Raw genomic sequence first — 21,492 nt, 5'->3', positions numbered from 1 at the left:
ACAGGGGGATAAAAAAGACAAGACGTAACAATACAAAATTTAAAAACACACAACAACCATACCATTCAAGAAGGGGGGCAAAAACTCTTTAGCCCCAGGCCTGTCGGAACAGCCAGGTTTTAAGGGCTTTGCGGAAGGCCTGGAGGGTGGTGAGGGTTCGAATCTCCACGGGGAGCTCGTTCCAGAGGGTCGGAGCAGCCACAGAGAAGGCTCTCCTCCGGTTGGTCGCCAGTCGGCACTGGCCGGCGGATGGAATTCGGAGGAGGCCTAATCTGTGGGATCTAATCGGTCTATTGGAGGGTTTGATAGGATTTGATTTTTACTGGAGTTGTCAAAGAATACTTCAAAATGGATTTCTTGTCTTGGCATTGCAAGAATATTTCAGGCTCTGACTCATACACAAAGAAGGAACACCACTCAGACCCGTAATCAGCTCCATAGGCTCACCTCTACAGAATCTTGCCAAATTCCTCGCCAAACAACTCCAACCTTTCGCAGAATCCATCACCTCACACGTACAAAACTCACTCTGCTTCATAGAAACAATAAAGGAACAAAACCTACAACCCAGCGTCCTACTCGTGAGTTTCGATGTCATATCCCTCTTCACCCAAGTGCCTATAAAAGAAGCAGAACAAACACAACCCCCCACTAAACACATCCTGGACGTGACCAACCACTGCCTAACCCAGGGTTTCCCAACCTTGGCAACTTGAAGATGTCTGGACTTCAACTCCCAGAATTCCCCAGCCAGCGAATGCTGGCTGGGGAATTCTGGGAGTTGAAGTCCGGACATCTTCAAGTTCCCAAGGTTGGGAAACACTGGTAACCAACACATACTTCATCCACAATGGACAAAGATACAAACAGATAGAAGGAGCACCCATGGGATCACCCCTCTCACCCGTCATCGCAAACTTATACATGGAACATTTTGAAACCAACGCCTTAGATAAATCTGAACACAAACTCAAACTCTGGTTTAGATATGTAGATGACACTTTCGTAATTTGGCCACATGGGAAGGAAAAAAACTGGACAACTTCCTCACACATCTCAACAGCCTACACCCCAAAATACAATTTACTATGGAAATTAAAGCTAACAACCAACTTCCCTTTCCGGATGTCTTAATCTACAAAAAAACCAATGGCTCCCTAGCACACACCATCTATTGGAAAAAAACACACACACCAACCGTTACTTAAATGCACAATCCCATCACCACCCTGCACAGATCAACTCTGTAGCCAAGACCCTCATCTCCAGAACCAAACGCCTAGCCGACAAAGACCACTTGAAAACTGAATTACACACTCTCACAAAAGTATTAATCTCTAATGGATTCCAAAGGAAAATAATTACCAACCTAATCCAAAGGGAGACTCCCCCCCCCCCAAGAACCGAAACACAGAAAAGGACAACGGCATCGCCCTCCTCCCTTACATCGAAGGCACCACAGATAAAATCAGCAAAATTCTCCACAAACACAATATCAAGACAGCCTTCAACACTGACCAAAAAACAGCCAACATCTTAAGAAACCCCAAAGACAAAATCCAGCTAGAAAACCAAGGAGTCTACGAAATACCATGCGAAATCTTCCCTGCCACATACATAGGACAAACGAACAGGAGAATAAATGCACGCATCGCAGAACACAAGAACGCAGTAAGAAAAAAAAGAAAAAAACTTCCTCCCTTTTCCAGCACCTTAAAGCTACAGGACATGAAATTAATTTTGAAGGAACCAGGTTAATCTCCAAAACAGAACACTTCAACAAGAGAATAATTATGGAAGCTATCGAAATAAACACTCCCACAACATGAATAAATGTGATGATACCTCCCGCCTACCAGACATCTGGAAACCAGCTATAGTCAGCAAACGAGCCTCACCCACCACCCAGGCCATTACAACACGAAACAACAACGGACACACAGCCAGCACCAATCAGCACCAATCTACTAATCATGATACAACCACACAGCCAATCAATCCACTTACTGAAACAAAGCCAGCACTCCACACACACCCCACCAAGATTTATAGAAAGACGGCAGCTCTGACCACGCTTTAAGCCCAAAACCCAGCCTGAAGATGGCGAGTGAGACCTCGCCGAAACGTTGCCAAGACAATCTCAATCTTACATGGGAAAAGACCCGAATACAACAAGACCAGCACGCGCGCGCACGCACACACACACACACACATTTGTTTTCCTAGATTTTCACGGATGTAGGTATGCTGGTCTTGTTGCATTTGGGTCTTTTTACATGTAAGATTGAGAGTATCTTGGCGACGTTTCGACGAGGTCACACTCGTCATCCTCAGGCTGGTGCCTTCGGCCTCGTGCCTGTGCGAGCAAAGTGTGATCGGAGCTGCCGTCCCTCTATAAATACTGGTGGGTGTTTGTGGAGTTCTGGCTCTGTTACTGCAGGTCTTACCAGTTCTCTGAAATACTCAGAGATATTCTGAAATACTCAGAATTTCTGCTACTGGTTCTCCATAACTGGTCAGAACCTGCTGGATTTCACCCCTGATTTCACCCCTGGGTCTACCTATAAAATTGCTTCAGGTTCAGCAACTCTTCCACCTACCTCTCTATTTCAGGCGCAGTGACTCCAGACGCGGCCATGCTCTCCGACACGGATCCTTGAGTTTCCTTCTTTGTGGGCTCCAACCCACTCTTGATGTCGTCAAAATTTTCATATTTCAGAGCTTGGACCAGCTGCAGCAAATACATCAGCAGATCCTGGGGAGAAAACGTGGGAAGGAGGGAAATTTGATCTGGGAAGTTGATTTTTTTTTTTTACATTGAGGAAGGGGACAGAAAGGGTTGAGGGGGGCCAGGAAGGGGGAAGACAAAAAGAGGAAGCAGCCTGGAAGGGGAACTATCCCATAATAACAATAGTGGCAATCATCATCATCATCGTCGTCATCATTATGCCTGCCATAAATTGAAGAGAGGACTGTATTCTGACCTAGGCTTCCCATGAATCATGAAGCCGACTCCTGAGGTTTTTAAAGAAGAGATTGCAAACCATTTGTCTGAAATGGTAGAGGGTTTTTCTGCCTGAGTAGCGGGTTGGACTAGATGACCTCCAGGATATAACTTCTAACCCTGTTATTCTGTTTTTCGTTTTCACTTCTCCACTGCTTTGTTGATGGAGGAAAGTTCAAAAAAATCATGGCTTTCATTCATTAATAGTTTATTTTTGTTTGTCACCCATTTCAGCAAGACTCTGGACAGCTAACAACATCATAATGTTTATTTGCCCAACTCTAGAGTACCTGCAGTGAAGATTTTTTTTAATTGCAATTTTATTGTGGTTTTATACAGATGGATTGTTGAAGAGGGAGATAGATAGATAGATAGATAGATAGATAGATAGATAGATAGATAGATAGATAGATAGATAGATAGATAGATAGATAGATAGATAGATAGATAGATAGATAGATAGACAGACAGACCGACCGACCGACCGACCGACCGACCGACAGACAGACAGACAGACACTGTAGATAGATAGATAGATAGATAGATAGATAGATAGATAGATAGATAGATAGATAGATGATAGATAGATAGATAGATAGATAGACAGACAGACAGATAGATAAGATAGATAGATAAAAGATAAATCAATAGATCAGAGATAGATAGATGAAAGATAGATAGATAGATAGATAGATAGATAGATAGATAGATAGATAGATAGATGATAGATAGATGATAGATAGATAAAAGATAGATAGATAGATAGATCAGAGATAGATGAAAGAAAGAAAGAAAGAAAGATAGATAGATGATAGATAGATGATAGATAGATAGATAGATAGATAGATAGATAGATAGATAGATAGATAAGATAGATAGATAAAAGATAAATCAATAGATCAGATAGATAGATGAAAGATAGATAGATAGATAGATAGATAGATAGATAGATAGATAGATGATAGATAGATGATAGATAGATAAAAGATAGATAGATAGATCAGAGATAGATGAAAGAAAGAAAGAAAGATAGATAGATAGGTAGATGATAGATAGATAGATAGATAGATAGATAGATAGATAGATAGATAGATAGATGATAGATAGATGATAGATAGATGATAGATAGATAAAAGATAGATAGATCAGAGATAGATGAAAGAAAGAAAGAAAGATAGATAGATAGATGATAGATAGATGATAGATAGATAGATAGATAGATAGATAGATAGATAGATAGATAAAAGATAGATCAGAAATTGATAGATGAAAGAAAGAAAGAAAAAAGAAAGATAGATAAAAGATAGATCAATAGATCAGATAGATAGATGAAAGATAGATAGATAGATAGATAAAAGAGATTGATAGATCAAAAATTGATAGATGAAAGAAAGAAAGAAAGAAAGAAAGATAGAAGATAGATAGATCAGATAGATAAATAGATGATAGATAGATAGATAGATAGATAGATAGATAGATAGATAGATAGATAGATAGATAGATGAAAGAAAGATATAGATAGACAGAGAGACAGATGGATAGACAGACAGAGTAGAAGACCTCTAAGGTCCCTTCCCACTCTGTCGTTCTCTTACCTCATCATCTGCTTGCTGCAATCTGGCCACAGCGTAGCGGCGGACGGTCGGGTTAGTGAACTGTGAGGAGAGGAGCTCCAGGGAGTCCTCCACATCCATCGGCTTCCATTTGCCCAGGAGTTCCAGAGCTTGTTTTGCTTCTTGAGGAAGACCCCAGTTGACACACTTCAAGAATTTCGTCAAGGCCTGGGATCAAAAACCAGAAACTTATCAACGTCCCTTTTCTGAGCACAGAGGTGACATCAAGCAAGAAAACGGTACTTTCCTTTTAATGGAGTGTCAGAAGAACTCTACAGGTTGGATTATTATTTTAACAGCGTGATAGATATCAGGATGACATTTTAACAAATGGATATGAAGAATTTGGAAAAATAGATTTTGAATGACTGTACTACTACTAAATAGGTACAAAAGTATGAACAAAAGTGGAAGGTTACAGCTTAACAATGGGCGACTAGGTAAATATATATAAACATATATTAATCGAAACAGGTGTTTTAATAGCAGAATTATATGGATTGAAGAACTGGAAAGAACACGAATAGAAGAGGAGGAAGAGGAGAAGCAGGAGGAGCAGGAGGAGGAGAAGGAGGAGGAAGAAGAGGAGGAGGAGAAGGAGGAGAAGGAGGAGGAGAAGGAAGAAGAGGAGGTGGAAGAGGAGGAGGAGAATGAAGAAGAAGAGGAGGAGAAGGAGGAGGAGCAGGAGGAGGAGCAGGAGGAGGAGAATGAAGAAGAGGAGGAGGAGGAGGAGCAGGAGGAGAAGCAGGAGGAGAATGAAGAAGAGGAGGAGGAGGAGGAGCAGGAGGAGGAGCAGGAGGAGGAGGATGAAGAAGAGGAGGAGAAGGAGGAGAAGAAGGAGGAGCAGGAGGAGGAGAAGGAGAATGAAGAAGAGGAGGAGGAGCAGGAGGAGGAGAAGGAGAATGAAGAAGAGGAGGAGGAGAAGCAGGAGGAGGAGAATTAAGAAGAGGAGGAGAAGAAGGAGGAGCAGGAGGAGGAGAAGGAGGATGAAGAAGAGGAGGAGGAGAAGCAGGAGGAGGAGAATGAAGAAGAGGAGGAGAAGAAGGAGGAGCAGGAGGAGGAGAAGGAGGATGAAGAAGAGGAGGAGGAGAAGAAGAAGGAGGAGAAGAAGGAAAATGATGAGGAGGAGGACAATGAGTATGGGATCCTTGGTACTCTCTGAGCTTGGTTGCTTTCTTACAGATGTTTCACAACCCAACTATGTAACACTATCAGTGCTAGAAGGGAGTAAGGTTTGCAAGGAGGAGGAGGGGAGGAAGAGGAGGATTTGTGCTCTCTGAGCTTGGTTATTTACTTGCAGACATTTCATTGCTCAACTAGGCAACATCATCAGCACATGACGGGACTGATGATGTTACCTAGTTGGGTAATGAAATGCCCGCAAGAAAACCACCGAGCTCAGAGAGCACCACGGATGGCACCACTTAGGTAACACGGTCTTATCATGCAACATCCCATGACAATACTGCTTCATGAGAGAACTTCCAGGTACAGTTGTTAAGCGAATCGCAGCAGGTCATTAAGCAAGACCGTCACTCGGTTGCCCTCTGAAACCTCCAGTCAGTTTCCCCCATCGATTTTGCTTGTAGGAAGCCGATGAAGGAGGAATTTATAAATGAAGACTGAAAGGAATCTGGGACTGACCTACTGTAATTATGAAGCCTGGCCATAAATATCCACCTTTCCACACTGTTGTAGGTTTGACCAGTTGCTGAACGAGTGGTCGTTAAGCGAGGATCACTATATATGCAATCTCATTCACTCAGGAATTGTACAGCATTGAACGGCAGTGCAGTCCCTCTTACTCTGGGAGAATAAGGGTCTTTTTTTTTTCTTAATCCTGTTTTTGCTGCTCTACTGATGTTGTTTGTGGCATTCAGATGCATTTTTAATTTTGCCTATTCTCAGGGGACGCGATGCACAAGGAAGGGAAGATAAATGTTTTAAATAAAGAAATCCATATTCATCGGTGTTTCAAGTCCCCTTTTCAGAATGGGGAAGAGAAGCAGGCATGGAGGCTGCAGAGTAAAGAACGATTAAGAGGGAAGGATTTGAGGAAGAGAGGGAGGGAGGGGGAAAAGGGAGGGAGAAGAAAGGAAGGGAGGGAGGAAGGAAATAGGGAGGGGAAGGAAGGAAGGGAGGCAGGGAGGGAAAAAGGGAGGGAGAAGGAAGGGAGGGAGGGAGGGAGGAAAAAGGGAGGGGGAAGGAAGGGAGGGAGGCAGGGAGGGAGGGAAAAAGGGAGAGAGAAGGAAGGAAGGGAGGCAGGGAGGGAGGGAAACAGGGAGGGGACCGCCTTCTGCCGATTACCTCCCTCCGACCGATCAGATCGCACAGACTGGGCCTCCTCCGAATCCCATCTGCCAGTCAATGTCGACTGGCGACTACACGGAGGAGAGCCTTTTCTGTTGCAGCTCCGACCCTGTGGAACGACCTCCCCGTCGAGATCCGTACCCTCACCACCATCCAGACCTTCCGCACAGCCCTTAAGACCTGGCTCTCCCATCAGGCCTGGGGATAGGTTCCCAATTTACCCGCCCGAGTGTTGACTGTTGAATGCAAGTTGTGTTTTATTATTTTATTCTGTTCACATATTGTTTGTCTTTTGGTATTGCACCCCCTTCCCTGCGATTGTAAGCCGCCCTGAGTCCCCTCAGGGAATAGGGCGGCCTATAAATCCTAATAAAATGTCTAAAATGTCAAAAAAAATATGTCTAAAAATGGAAGGAAGGAAGGGAGGCAGGGAGGGAAAAAGGGAGGGAGAAGAAAGGAAGGGAGGGAGGGAGGGAGGAAAAAAGGGAGGGAGAAGGAAGGGAGGCAGGGAGGGGAAAAGGGAGGGAGAAGAAAGGAAGGGATGGAGGGAGGAAAAAGGGAGGGGGAAGGAAGGAAGGGAAGGAGGGAGGGAGGAAAAAGGGAGGGGGAAGGAAGGAAGTTAGGGAGGAAGGAAGGCAAAGGGAGGGGAAGGAAGGGAGGGAGGGAAAAAGGAAAGGGGAAGGAAGGAATGGAGAAGGGGGAAATGGAGGTGGAGGGAGGGAAAAAGGGAGAGGGAAGAAAAGGAGGATGGGGAAAAAGAAAAGGGGAGGGAGGGACAGAGAGAGGGACAGAGGGAGAGAGGGAGGGAGGGAGGGAGGGAGGAGGGAAGGAAGGAAGGAAGGAAGGAAGGAAGGAAAATCTTTAGCAGAGAAATATTATTGCAGAGTAACTTTAAAAAATAAAAATCCTCTTCCTGCCATCTAGCGGTAGCCGTTAATTGCTGCGCTCCAGATCTATTACCGTCATGCTGGAGCATGATGCTTTTAGTCAATTCATTTAATAAAAGCCATTTATTGCTCTCACATTTTAAGGGCAGGAACGTTTCACAAGATTGAAATTCAAGCCAAGACATCAAGAATGAGCGTTGCCCATTTGCGACTTTAAAAGAAAACAAACAACAACAATCCAGTGTGTGCCTGGACCTTCTCAAACCCTCCTCACCTACATCTCCTCAAATATAATTCCCAGAATGTCTCTTGTTTCCTGGCTTCTAAGTCCTCCGAACCTGTTGGGAATCACAGGGTCCAAATATGTGGAATTATAGCTGCGGTGGCGCAGTGGTTAGAGTGAAGTACTGCAGTCTACTTCTGCTGACTGCCGGCTGCCTGCAATTTGGCAGATCAAATCTCACCAGCCTCAAGGTTGACTCAGCCTTCCATCCATCTGAAGTGGGTAAAATGACTAGCCAGATTGTTGGGGGCAAAAGGCTGACTCTGTAATCCACTTAGAGAGGCTATAAAGCTTTATGAAGTAGTATATAAGTCTAAGTGTTATTGCTATTCCTCCTCCTCCTTCTCCTTCTCCTCCTCCTCCTCCTCCTCCTCCTCCTCCTCCTCCTCCTCCTCCTCCTCCTCCTCCTCCTCCTCCTCCTCCTCCTCCTCCTCCTCCTCCTCCTCCTCCTTGTAGGTTGACTCAGCCTTCCATCCATCTTAAGTGGGTAAGATGACCAGCCAGATTGTTGGGGGCAAGAGGCTGACTCTGTAATCCATTTAAAGAGGCTATAAAGCTTTATGAAGTGATATATAAGTCTAAGTGCTATTACTATTCCTCCTCCTCCTCCTCCTCCTCCTCCTCCTCCTCCTCCTCCTCCTCCTCCTCCTCCTCCTCCTCCTCCTCCTCCTCCTCCTCCTCCTCCTCCTCCTCCTTGTAGGTTGACTCAGCCTTCCATCCATCTTAAGTGGGTAAGATGACCAGCCAGATTGTTGGGGGCAAGAGGCTGACTCTGTAATCCATTTAAAGAGGCTATAAAGCTTTATGAAGTGATATATAAGTCTAAGTGCTATTGCTATTCTTCCTCTTCCTCCTCGTCTCCTCCTCCTCCTCCTCCTCCTTGTAGGTTGACTCAGCCTTCCATCCTCCCAAGGTTGGTAAAATGAGGATCCAGATTGTTGGGGCAAGAGGCTGACTCTGTAATCCGCTTAGAGAGGGCTGTAAAAGCATTGTGAAGTGGTATATATGTCTAAGTGCTCCATCCATTCATCTATCCATCTATCCATCTATCCATCTATCCATCTATCCATCCATCCATCCATCTATCATCAGCCATAGTGCTACAGTGGTTGAAATGCGGTATTGCAGGCTAATTCTGCTGACTGCCAGCAGTTTGATTCTCACCAGGCTCAAATTGACTCAGCCTTCCATCCTTCCGAGTTGGGTCAAACGAGGACCCAGATTGTTGTGGGCAAGAGGCTGACTCTGTAATCCACTTAGAGAGGGCTGTAAAAGCATTGTGAAGCGGTATATATGTCTAAGTGCTCCATCCATCCTCCATCCATCCATCCATCCATCCATCCATCCATCCATCCATCCATCCATCTATCTATCATCAGCCATAGTGCTACAGTGGTTGAAATGCGGTATTGCAGGCTAATTCTGCTGAATGCCAGCAGTTCGATTCTCACCAGGCTCAAGGTTGACTCAGCCTTCCATCCTTCCGAGTTGGGTCCAACGAGGACCCAGATTGTTGGGGGCAAGAGGATGACTCTGTAATCCACTTAGAGAGGGCTGTAAAAGCATTGTGAAGCGGTATATATGTCTAAGTGCTCCATCCATCCTCCATCCATCCATCCATCCATCCATCCATCCATCCATCCATCCATCTATCATCAGCCATAATGCTACAGTGGTTGAAATGCGGTATTGCAGGCTAATTCTGCTGACTGCCAGCAGTTCGATTCTCACCAGGCTCAAGGTTGACTCAGCCTTCCATCCTTCCGAGTTGGGTCAAACGAGGACCCAGATTGTTGTGGGCAAGAGGCTGACTCTGTAATCCACTTAGAGAGGGCTGTAAAAGCATTGTGAAGCGGTATATATGTCTAAGTGCTCATCCATCCTCCATCCAACCATCCATCCATCCATCCATCCATCCATCATCAGCCATAGCGCTACAGTGGTTGAAATGCGGTATTGCAGGCTAATTCTGCTGAATGCCAGCAGTTCGATTCTCACCAGGCTCAAGGTTGACTCAGCCTTCCAACCTTCCGAGTTGGGTCAAATGAGAACCCAGATTGTTGGGGGCAACAAGCTGACTCTGCAAACCACTTAGAGAGGGCTGTAAAATCACTGTGAGGTGGTATATAAGTCTAAGAGCTATTGCTATATTCAGGTTAGGAATGATTGCAGAAGTCATGGCAATGTCAGAGCATGCTATCCCTTTTAAGCTTTCACGCCTACCTTTTCTTGATGGGTGAGATAGTACCGAAACTTCCACACCAAGTCCTGTTCTTCGTACGTTAGTTGCTTTGTAGGTGGGTAACTCACGATTATCTTAAACAAAGACAAAACAAACAAAACACAAAACAGTAAATATTGATGGACTGCTTCAGAGTGGCGTGGTGGCCTAGAGGGGGAGCTCTCGCCTCACAATCAGGAAGCTGTGGGTTCGATCCTAGGTAGAGACAGATATTTCTCTCTCTCTCTCTCTGAGCACACTGAGAATATATCTGCTGAACAAAACTCCTCTTTGGCAACATGAAAGGCATCCGGCCAGTAAAAAACTCAGCTCCATATTAGTTGCCCAGAGTCCGTCCCGCAAGGGATTATGGCGTCGTTAAAAGAAGATGACTGCTTCCTTTCTACAACCGGAGGAAAGCGTGTCTCCAGAGTTGCTAAAGCATTCCCACTTGCCCCCTTTAAAGACCTGAGATCAGGGGTGGGATTCTATCAGTTCAGACTGGTTTGCCCGAACCGGTTGCTCCGACGATCAGCTGGAAGCTCACTCCCACGAGCAAGTGGACCCACACGCTTGGCCCTGTGCTTTACCTACCGTATTTTTCAGAGTATAAGACGCACCTTCCCCCTCCCTTAAAAGAGTGTGGACATGTTCGTGCGTCTTATACACCAAATACAGCCATTTTTTTGGCCTCGCGAAGCCCTGCCCTCACATCCCATTTGCTAAAATGGCTGTTTTTCACAAAAACGGATGCATTTTTGCCTTCCCCAAGGCCCCAGGAGCACTAATGTGGGCTTCGGAAGGGCTGGGAGAAGGCAAAAACGCCCCATTTTATGCCTGTTTTTCGTATAAACAGGGGTGTTTTTGCCTCCCCCACTCCCAGCCCTGCTAAAGCCTGCAGAGTGCTCCTGGGGGCCAGGGAGGACAAAAACTATTTTTTCTTTACTTACTTCTTTGAAATCTTGGTGTGTCTTATACACCAGTGCGTCTTATAGTCCGAAAAATACGGTACTTTTATCTTCTCAGCTGAGTCGTGCGGGTAGCCGTGCCTCAACTGTTTTCCTTCCCAAGTAGCAATCCGGAAGGTGAGTATTCTTTGAACTGCACAGATGCGCACAGCACACATCTGGGAGGGTGTGTGCAAAGCGAGCGTTCAATGACCGGTTGTTAAACCGGCCGGATTCCACCCCTGCCTGAGATTACCAACCAGATTTGTAAAGGAACACGAATGAAGCCCTACTGTGATTAGGTAGGTTTGGTTGTAAGAATAAAACTACCTCTAGATTAAGGTACAGCGGGACAACTTCTGACTGACCGTGTCCCACATGGTCCAACTACAATATAGTCAGTGGAACGGCTTGCCACCCACTGATGGAGCACCACCAGAAGTCGTGGGTGCTCCATCACTGGAGGCTTCCAAGGAGAGCCTGAACAGCCACATGTCTGAAATGGTATAGGGTCTCCTGCTGGGGTTGGACTAGATGACCTACAAGGTTCCCTTCAAACCCTCTCCTTCTGAATTCTGTATAAGCATGACAAAATTAAATAAAGAATAAGGTAAAGGGTCCCCTCGTACATCTGTGCTAGTCGTTCCCGACTCTAGGGGGCAGTGCTCATCTCCGTTTCAAAGCCAAAGAGCCAGCGCTGTCCGAAGACATCTCTGTTGTCATGTGGTTGGCATGAATCAATGCTGAAGGTGCACGAACGCTGTTATCTTCCCACCAAAGTGGTTCCTATTTTTCTACTTGCATTTTTACGTGCTTTCAAACTGCTAGGTTGGCAGAAGCTGGGACAAGTAACAGGAGCTCACTCCGTTATGCAGCGCTAGGGATTCGAACCGACGAACCGCTGACCTTTGTGATCAACAAGCTCAGTGTCTTAACCACTGAGCCACTGCGTCCCTATAAATAAAGAAATAATTCAACCCTTTTAAGGCATGACTTACATTCAGTTGATCTCGAGTAGTAGCATTGGGTTTAAGGTCATGATCTGAAGGGCCGCTTCTTAAGCTCCTGGCAAGCTTGTGGTGCTTTGCTTTCCACCAAGTTCTCCTTTGAAAATAACAATTATAAAACGGATCGGCTTCAAAATCAATTGCCATTACCTGTGTACAATGTGCTCTGCTCTGAACTGGCAGAAGCTGGGAAGACCCAGAATTTTATGCAAGACCACGAACAAATTAATGGTGAGGCTTCAATCGGTTCAGGGAAGACGAGGGAGGAAGGAAAGAAGGAAGGAAGGGACGGAAGGGGAAATTGAAATGAATAGGATAGGGGAGAGGAAACTAATCGGAAAGGAGAAGGGGAGAAAGGAAAGGAAGGAAGGAAGGAAGGAGGGGAAGAAGTTGAAATGATAGGGTAGGGATTAAAAAGAATGAGAAAGGAGAAGAGGGAAGGAGGGAGGGAGGAAGGAAGGGACGGGAGGGAGGAAATTGAAATGATAGGGTAGGGAGAGTAGAGGAAAATAATCGGAAAGGGAGAAGGGGAAGGAAGGAGGGAGGGAGAGAGGGAGGGAAGGAAGGAAGGAAGGAGGGGAAGAAGTTGAATGAAAGGGTAGAGATAAAAGAATGAGAAAGGAGAAGAGAGGAGGGAGGGAGGGAGGAAGGAAGGAAGGAGGGGAAGAAGTTGAAATGATAGGGTAGGGATAAAAAGAATGAGAAAAGGAAGAGGGAGGGAGGAAGGGAGGACGGAGGGAGGAAATTGAATGATAGGATAGGGAGAGTAGAGGAAAAATAATCGGAAGGAGAAGGGAAGGAAGGAGGGAGGGAGAGAGGGAGGGAGGAAGGAAGGAGGGGAAGAAGTTGAAATGATAGGGTAGAGATAAAAGAATGAGAAAGGAGAAGAGGAAGAGGAGGGAGGGGGAGGAGGGGAAGAAGTTGAAATGATAGGGTAGGGATAAAAAGAATGAGAAAGGAGAAGAGGAAGGAGGGAGCAAGGAAGAAAGAAGGAAGGGACGGAGGGAGGGAGGGAGGAAATTGAAATGATAGGAATAGGGAGAGTAGAGGAAAAAGAATTGGAAAAGAGAAGGGGAAGGAAGGAAGGAAGGGGATGAAGTTGAAATGATAGGGTAGGGATAAAAAGAATGAGAAAGAAGAAAAGGAAGGAGGGAGGGAGGGAGGAAGGAAGGAAAGGGGAGAGAGGAAGAAATTGAAATGATAGGGTAGGGAGAGAGGAGGAAAAGAATGGGAAAGGAGAAGGGGAACAAAGGGCAGAAGAAGGAGGGAGGGAGGGAGGAAGGAATTTATAAATTTTATAATTATATTAGAAAATACCGTGTAGAGATTCAGATGTGATTTTACTTTCAGGTGAGTGAGTGAGTGATGAGTGAGTGAGTGAGTGAGTGAGTGAGTGAGTGAGTGAGTGAGTGAATGAGTGAATAGTGAATGAGTAAAGAAGGGAGGGAGAAGTTCAACTCATGGTAGTCAAGAAACATTTAAGCCAAGAATGGCACAACAGAAATTTATCCTTCCCTCCCCAATGTTCCTCCCGTACATTTGACATGATTTCACACAGTCTTGCTTGCAATAATAATCTCAAAATAATGTCTAACTACACCAATAAATAAAAGATGCGTAATAATGAAGAAGGTGAACCAAAATCAATTGCATTTTGAAAAAGAAAAAGGCATTTTGGATGTGAAAGAAAGAAAAAGAGATCGTGCTTGATACTTTTAAAAGATAACTGTATTAGTTTTTAAAAAACCTAGAAAGATTAAAAACTATCAAAAATAATGGATAAGGTAGAAAAGAGAAAAAGGCTAGAAAGAGAAAGCAAAGCCAACAGCACAGAGGAAGAACAATGTGAAAAATGAATTTCTTTTACCAGAGATATTTGTGTGTTATGTATGTATGTATGTATGTATGTATGTATGTATGTATGTATGTATGTATGTATGTGTGTATACACATACATACACTCACACATATATACACACATATATACACAGACAGACAGACAGACAGACAGATAGATGATAGATAGATAGATAGATAGATAGATAGATAGATAGATAGATAGATAGATAGAGATAGAGAGATATATAGAGATAGAGATAGAGATAGATATATAGAGAGACAGAGATAGAAATAGATGATAGATAGATAGATAGATAGATAGATAGATAGATAGATAGATAGATAGATAGATAGATAGATAGATATAGAGATATAGAGATATAGAGATATATATAGAAATAGAGATAGAGATAGATATATAGAGAGATAGAGATAGAGAAAGAGATAGAGATAGATAGATAGATAGATAGATAGATAGATAGATAGATAGATAGAGAGATAGAGAGATAGAGAGATAGATAGAGATAGATAGATAGATAGATAGATAGATAGATAGATAGATAGATAGATAGATAGAGATAGAGAGATATATAGAGATAGAGATAGAGATAGATATATAGAGAGACAGAGATAGAAATAGATGATAGATAGATAGATAGATAGATAGATAGATAGATAGATAGATAGATAGATAGATAGATAGATAGATATAGAGATATAGAGATATAGAGATATATATAGAAATAGAGATAGAGATAGATATATAGAGAGATAGAGATAGAGAAAGAGATAGAGATAGATAGATAGATAGATAGATAGATAGATAGATAGATAGATAGAGAGATAGAGAGATAGATAGATAGATAGAGATAGATAGATAGTATAGATAGATAGATAGATAGATAGATAGAGATAGAGAGATATATAGAGATAGAGATAGAGATAGATATATAGAGAGACAGAGATAGAAATAGATGATAGATAGATAGATAGATAGATAGATAGATAGATAGATAGATAGATAGATAGATAGATAGATATAGAGATATAGAGATATAGAGATATATATAGAAATAGAGATAGAGATAGATATATAGAGAGATAGAGATAGAGAAAGAGATAGAGATAGATAGATAGATAGATAGATAGATAGAGAGATAGATAGATAGATAGATAGAGATAGATAGATAGATAGATAGATAGATAGATAGATAGATAGATAGAGCTATGTAGAGTTAGAAATATATAAAATTTGTAAATAAAGTAGACGTATACATTTAAATCAACCTCTTAATCTAAGGTTACAACATAATTTCCATTTCTCTATTTCCTGCTATTTTTTTTTCTAATCCTCAGAATCCTTGGTATCACAATTTCATCTCCCCCCCCCCTTCCGATTCACACAGAAAGCATAAAGGATCTCGCCACTATCACGGCTCAATTTCCTTCTTCGTCAGTATCGTTGCAGATGGTTTTGGCCCCAGAAACTGTTTGAAAGGTATGGCACCTTCAACTCCGAAACCCCCCGTTTGTATATTCACCTGCCCCAAGACTCACAAACAGGTATTTCTTCCTAAATCCAGCCTGTTCCCAAGTGATGTGGTCCCCAAACGTTCTTACCATGGACATTTGTGGATCTGGAACCTTCACAATCTCGGAACTTGTGTAAATCGGAGATGATTCATCACCATCCTAGGTTAGAAAGCCAAAGAAAAGTTAGCGAAAGAATCTAAAATAACCGGTTTTAACCCAACAGATCCCAGAAAGACAATCTTCTTGATTTTCTTGGAAGAGATTTTGCTTCTTTGAAGACATTTGAAGCTCCTTGGATGAGAAGAGAAACACCTTCAAAGATAAACCAGAAAGTCCAGTTGACTCTTGAAAAAAAGTACTTTTGGGATAACCGTAACCAGGATGACTGAGGATATCCAATTCACTGGTTTTCCTACTTTTATTGTCTTAATATATATAATATTTATTGTCTCTCTCTATATATAAATTGTAGAAGAGTTGTAAGATACCCACAGATGGCAGCCACAGGAGGACTGCACGGATTGCAAGGAATATAAATCCTTCCATTCTCTTCCATTCAGTCAGAACTGAGGAAGCTTCTCAGGTGAGAAGTGAAACATCTTCAAGCAAAACAAGAAAGTCACATTGCTTTTCCAAAGACAGCAATTTAGGGACAAACATGACCTGGATGACTGAGAATCAAGAGAAGGAAGGAAGGAAGGAAGGAAGGAAGGAAGGAAGAAGGAAGGAAGGAAGGAAGGAAGGAAGGAAGGAAGGAAGGAAGGAAGGAAGGAAGGAAAAGAAAGAAATGAGGAAAGAAGGAAGAAAGAAAGAAAGAAAGAAAGAAAGAAAAGAAAGAAAGAGAGAGAGGAAGGAAGGAAGGAAGGAAGGAAGGAAAAGAAAGAAATGAGGAAAGAAGGAAGAAAGAAAGAGAGAGAGAGAGAGAGAGAAGAAGGAAGGAAGGAAGGAAGGGAAAGAAAGAAATGAGGAAAGAAGGAAGAAAGAAAGAAAGAAAGAAGAGAGAGAGAGAAGAAGGAAGGAAGGAAGGAAAAGAAAGAAATGAGGAAAGAAGGAAGAAAGAGAGAGAGAGAAGAAGGAAGGGAAGGAAGGAAGAAAGAAAGAAAGAAAGAAAGAAAGAAAGAAAGAAAGAAAGAGAGAGAGAGAGAGAGAGGAAGGAAGGAAGGAAGGGAAAGAAAGAAATGAGGAAAGAAGGAAGGAAGAAAGAAAGAGAGAGAGAGAGAGAGAAGAAGGAAGGAAGGAAGGAAGGAAGGAAGGAAGGAAGGAAGGAAGGAAGGAAGGAAGGAAGGAAGGAAAGGAAGGAAACAGCCAGACTAAGTCATGAATCAGGAAATCTTGATTCAGTCCTCACTTCTTCAAGCTTCAACAAACCCTTCCTTGTTCCAGGAAGGGAGATTTTACAAATCCCGAAGAATATTACATTTTAAATTAAATTTAAATTCTAAACTCAAAGTTTCCATTAAGTTTCCTATTTGCTCGGCATGTGGATATTAAAAACTGCTTGAGAGCAAATGTCAGCTTCTCTTCTCGGGGATTATATCTGACTCCATAGGACAGTGGTTCCCAAACTTGGCAACTTTAAGACTTGTGGACTTCAACTCCCAGAATTCTCCAGCCAGCTCTGCTGGCTGGAAAATTCTGGGGAGTTGAAGTCCACAAGTCTTAAAGTTGCCAAGTTTGGGAACCACTGCCATAGGAGATCGAGAGTGAAAAGCCAGTGGCTTTCTTTTAATACTTCTAATCATTTCTTAGGATTAGATCTCCCCCATGCTATGTAGAACGTCAGGCAGCACTTCAAACCAAGTAGATGAAAATCAACAACCGGCCAGCGTTGCGTACCTTCTCGTAATACACAATGGCGTACTCTTTGTCATCGCATTTGACGCAACAGAATTCAATCATCAGGTACATAAAATTAGAACTTCGCTTCTCGCTCTGAGAATAAGAGGAGAAAAAAGCTCTGTGAGAACTTGGACCTTTAATTTGCAAAATCAATATAATTCATGCCAATATTTATTGGATGTCTTTATCTCACCTTTATTTCTTTATCAGGAGCTCAAGGTGGGGGATGTACATAATACTCCTTCCTTGTCCCATGTTCCCCACCACAACAACCCTGTGAGGTGTGTTAGGCTAAGAGAAGAGAGGGACATCCAAAGATACCCAGCTGGCTTTCATTCCTAAAATGGGACTAGAACTCACAGTCTCCTGGTGCCTGATCAAAAGTCAGCCAGCTGGCTTTCATTTCTAAGGTGGGACTAGAACTCACAGTCTCCTGGTGCCTGATCCAAAGAAACCCAGCTGATTTTCGTTCCTAAAATGGGACTAGAACTCACAGTCTCCTGGTGCCTGATCCAAAGAAACCCAGCTGGCTTTCATTTTCTAAGGTGGGACTAGAACTCACAGTCTCCTGGTGCCTAATCAAAAGTCACCCAGCTAGCTTTCATTCCTAAGGTGGGACTAGAACTCACAGTCTCCTGGTGCCTGATCAAAAGTCAGCCAGCTGGCTTTCATTTCTAAGGTGGGACTAGAACTCACAGTCTCCTGGTGCCTGATCCAAAGACACTCAGCTGGCTTTCATTCCTAAAGTGGGACTAGAACTCACAGTCTCCTGGTGCCTGATCCAAAGAAACCCAGCTGCTTTCATTCCTAAGGCAGGACTAGAACTCACAGTCTCCTGGTGCTAATCAAAAGTCACCCAGCTAGCTTTCATTCCTAAGGCGGGACTAGAACTCACAGTCTCCTGGTGCCTAATCAAAAGTCACCCAGCTAGATTTCATTCCTAAGGTGGGACTAGAACTCACAGTCTCCTGGTGCCTAATCAAAAGTCACCCAGCTAGCTTTCATTCCTAAGGTGGGACTAGAATTCACAGTCTCCCGTGCCTGATCCAAAGACACTCAGCTGGCTTTCATTCCTAAGGTGGGACTAGAACTCACAGTCTCCCGGTGACTGGCCCAAAGTCACCCAGCTGGCTTTCATGCCTAAGGCATCAAATACTGAAATATTGCTATCACGTCTAATCCTTCTTTTCTATAAACTAGCCAAACCCAAATCCTGCAACAGTTCTTCATATGTTTACTACGAAGTTTTATTTACTATTGCTCAGCTGGATAAGGGAGGAGAGCTGTGGCTTAGAGGTTAATATAACTGCCTAACAGGTTCTAATCCCAGGAATGATATGGCTAGCTGATGAGAGTTAAATAGCTTGAAATAGATCTATACTCCTCCCCCTTCATTTATTTTTCAGCACAAAAATGCAACGCAAAAATGGTTTCCCGCCCGCAAGCTCCTAGGGTGGAGCTGAAGGCAAAGGGAAGCAGCAGGCTCCCTCCCATATTTGGGCATACCAGGCGCTTTAACATAACACTTAATAATAAAAAAAGTAATAAAAATAGTTAAACAGAAATAAAAGGGGATAAACAATTGAAATTGTGGCTACAACTCCATGGCTGAAACCTATTTTCTTTTCATAGCAGGTAAAAGGTAAAGATTCCCCTCGCACATCAACGCTAGTCGTTCCCGACTCTAGGGCGGAGCTCATCTCCGTTTCAAAGCTGAAGAGCCAGCGCTGTCCGAAGACGCCTCCGTGGCCATGTGACCGGCATGACTCAACGCAGAAGGCACACGGAACGCTGTTACCTCCCACCAAAGGTGGTCCCTGTTTTGTTTTGTTTTTAATTATTTGCATTTTTACATGCTTTCGAAACGCTGGTTTGGAGGAAGCTTCTTGGATGAGAAGTGAAACATCTTCAAAACGAAAAACAAAGGAAGTCCAGTTGCCTTTTGAGAAGCACTTTTGAGGCACCCTCTATAGATCCGTCTGACGTTATCCAGAGGCCAAATATCAACACAACCTCATCTTTTCTCTGCCCTACATTACGCCATCACGACGAGGAACCGAGGTGGGAGGGAGAGGAGAGGAAAACGAAGAGTGGAGAGTTCCCTAAAGATCCGGCCTCGGTTGCCCGCTGCCGTTTCCCAATGAGCTATGGCTCCAAGATTCATCGAGGCACAGGACCTACCTCGTTGATCATTTCAATTCTCGAAAGGTCAACCGATCCAGCCAATCGACTTTGACCATGTGCCCCTGCCTGTGGGATTTGGTGAGCTGGAAGGAAAAAGTAGAAGATGGTTATTTAAGAAGTTGCCATGTTGAAGATATTACACACATGCATATGTGTATATGTATATTCTCACTGATTTTCTCTCTCTCTCTCTCTCTCTCTCTCTCTCTCTCTCTCTCTCTCTCTCTCTCTCTCTCTCTCTCTCTCTCTCTCTCTCTCTCTCTCTCTCTTGCTATCTAGCTATCTACCTACATATCTATCTACTTACCTACATATCTACCTACCTACCTATTTACCTACCTACATGTTCCAGAATACACTAGAACACAGGCTTGGCTGTTTGCTAGTGCTCAATTAGTGAGATAACGAATCCTTTGGCTGAGGGCCCAGGCAACTCACGTTCAATACAGTAGCTCTGCAGAAACCCGGATAATTTGAATGAAGCAACGCAGATAGTCCAAACGTACAGACACGGCTAGAATACACGGACAGATTTTATTAACTACTAATTCGGTTGTTTCCTGCAAATGTCCCCTCCCAACGCCTCACCTATAATCTCTCTTGGGAGGGGCCAATCAACAACCAAGCTGGGCTTAATCATCTTCTGTGAGTCGGCTTACGGAGTTGCTGCTTCCGTTTCTCAGCCCTTCTCAATCTAGCATCAGGGACAAACTGCCTTTGATCCTCCCCACTGCTCCATGCCTCAGGAGCCTCCTGGTGGCCAACCAGCCTCTCTGGTCCCTGCTCTGAGTCTGAACCCTGCCCAGGGTCCTCCACATCATCCAGGGCAGACTCATATGGTTCCTCGCTATTCGAGTCCATCAGCAGCTCAACCGGATCCTGCTGGGCCACAACACCTACGGATCTATAATTACCTATGTATCTACCGACCTACATATGTATCTACCTACCTACATATTTATCTACCTACATATTTATCTATCTATGTATCTATACCTAGTTATGTTTCAATCTTCCTACCTACGTATCTATGTACCTACGTATCTACCCACCTACATATCTACTTGCCTACCTATGTATCTACCTACCTACCTACATATCTACCTAGCTGCCTACATATATAACTACGTTATATACCTAGCTATATCTAGCTATATCTACTTACGTATCAATCTACCTACCTACGTATTTATCTACCTACATATTTACCTACATATCTATACCTAGTTACATATCAATCTTTCTACCTACATATCTACGTACCTACGTATCTACCTACCTACCTACCTATCTACCTATTATCTACCTACCTAGCTATACCTACTTACGTATCTAGCTACCTACGTATCTATCTACCTCCCTACATATCTACCCACCTACCTACCTACATATCTACCTACACATCTATCTACCTACCAACGTATTTACCTACCTACGTATCTATACCTACTTATGTATCTACCTACTTATCTACGTACCTATGTATCTACCTATCTAACTACCTATCTATCTACTTACCTAAATATCTACCCACCTACCTACCTATGTATCTACCTACGTATCTACCTACCTACATATTTACCTACCTACATATCTATACCTACTTATGTATCTCCCTACCTACCTATGGATCTACCTACATATCTAACTACCTACATATCTATCTGCCTACATATCTATCTACTTACCTACATATTTACCTACCTACATATCTATACTTACTTACGTATCTACCTACCTACATATCTATCTACCTCCCTACATATCTACCCACCTACCTCCCTACGTATCTACCTACACATCTCTCTACCTACCTACATATTTA

At 43.3% G+C, this 21,492-nt stretch overlaps 1 protein-coding gene across 1 annotated transcript in view; it reads right to left on the bottom strand.

Moving 5' to 3' along the window:
• Window positions 1-21,492, bottom strand: part of PIK3C3 (phosphatidylinositol 3-kinase catalytic subunit type 3) — a 137,480-nt gene that overhangs the window by 96,882 nt on the left and 19,106 nt on the right. The window contains 9 exon segments of the mRNA XM_087715273.1: window positions 2,601-2,755; window positions 4,600-4,785; window positions 10,321-10,413; window positions 12,264-12,350; window positions 12,352-12,369; window positions 15,732-15,803; window positions 17,481-17,576; window positions 19,665-19,681; window positions 19,684-19,750. Coding sequence (XP_087571399.1) covers window positions 2,601-2,755; window positions 4,600-4,785; window positions 10,321-10,413; window positions 12,264-12,350; window positions 12,352-12,369; window positions 15,732-15,803; window positions 17,481-17,576; window positions 19,665-19,681; window positions 19,684-19,750 — 791 coding nt within the window.

Source organism: Thamnophis sirtalis, unplaced genomic scaffold (genome assembly GCF_051295495.1).
Source record: "Thamnophis sirtalis isolate CommonGarterSnake01/CBP01778 unplaced genomic scaffold, rThaSir2_p1.2 scaffold_5, whole genome shotgun sequence".
In the NCBI taxonomy this organism is placed as follows: domain Eukaryota; kingdom Metazoa; phylum Chordata; class Lepidosauria; order Squamata; family Natricidae; genus Thamnophis; species Thamnophis sirtalis.
Note: the sequence above shows the minus strand (reverse complement) of the source record. Positions and strands in the feature narration are given on the sequence as shown.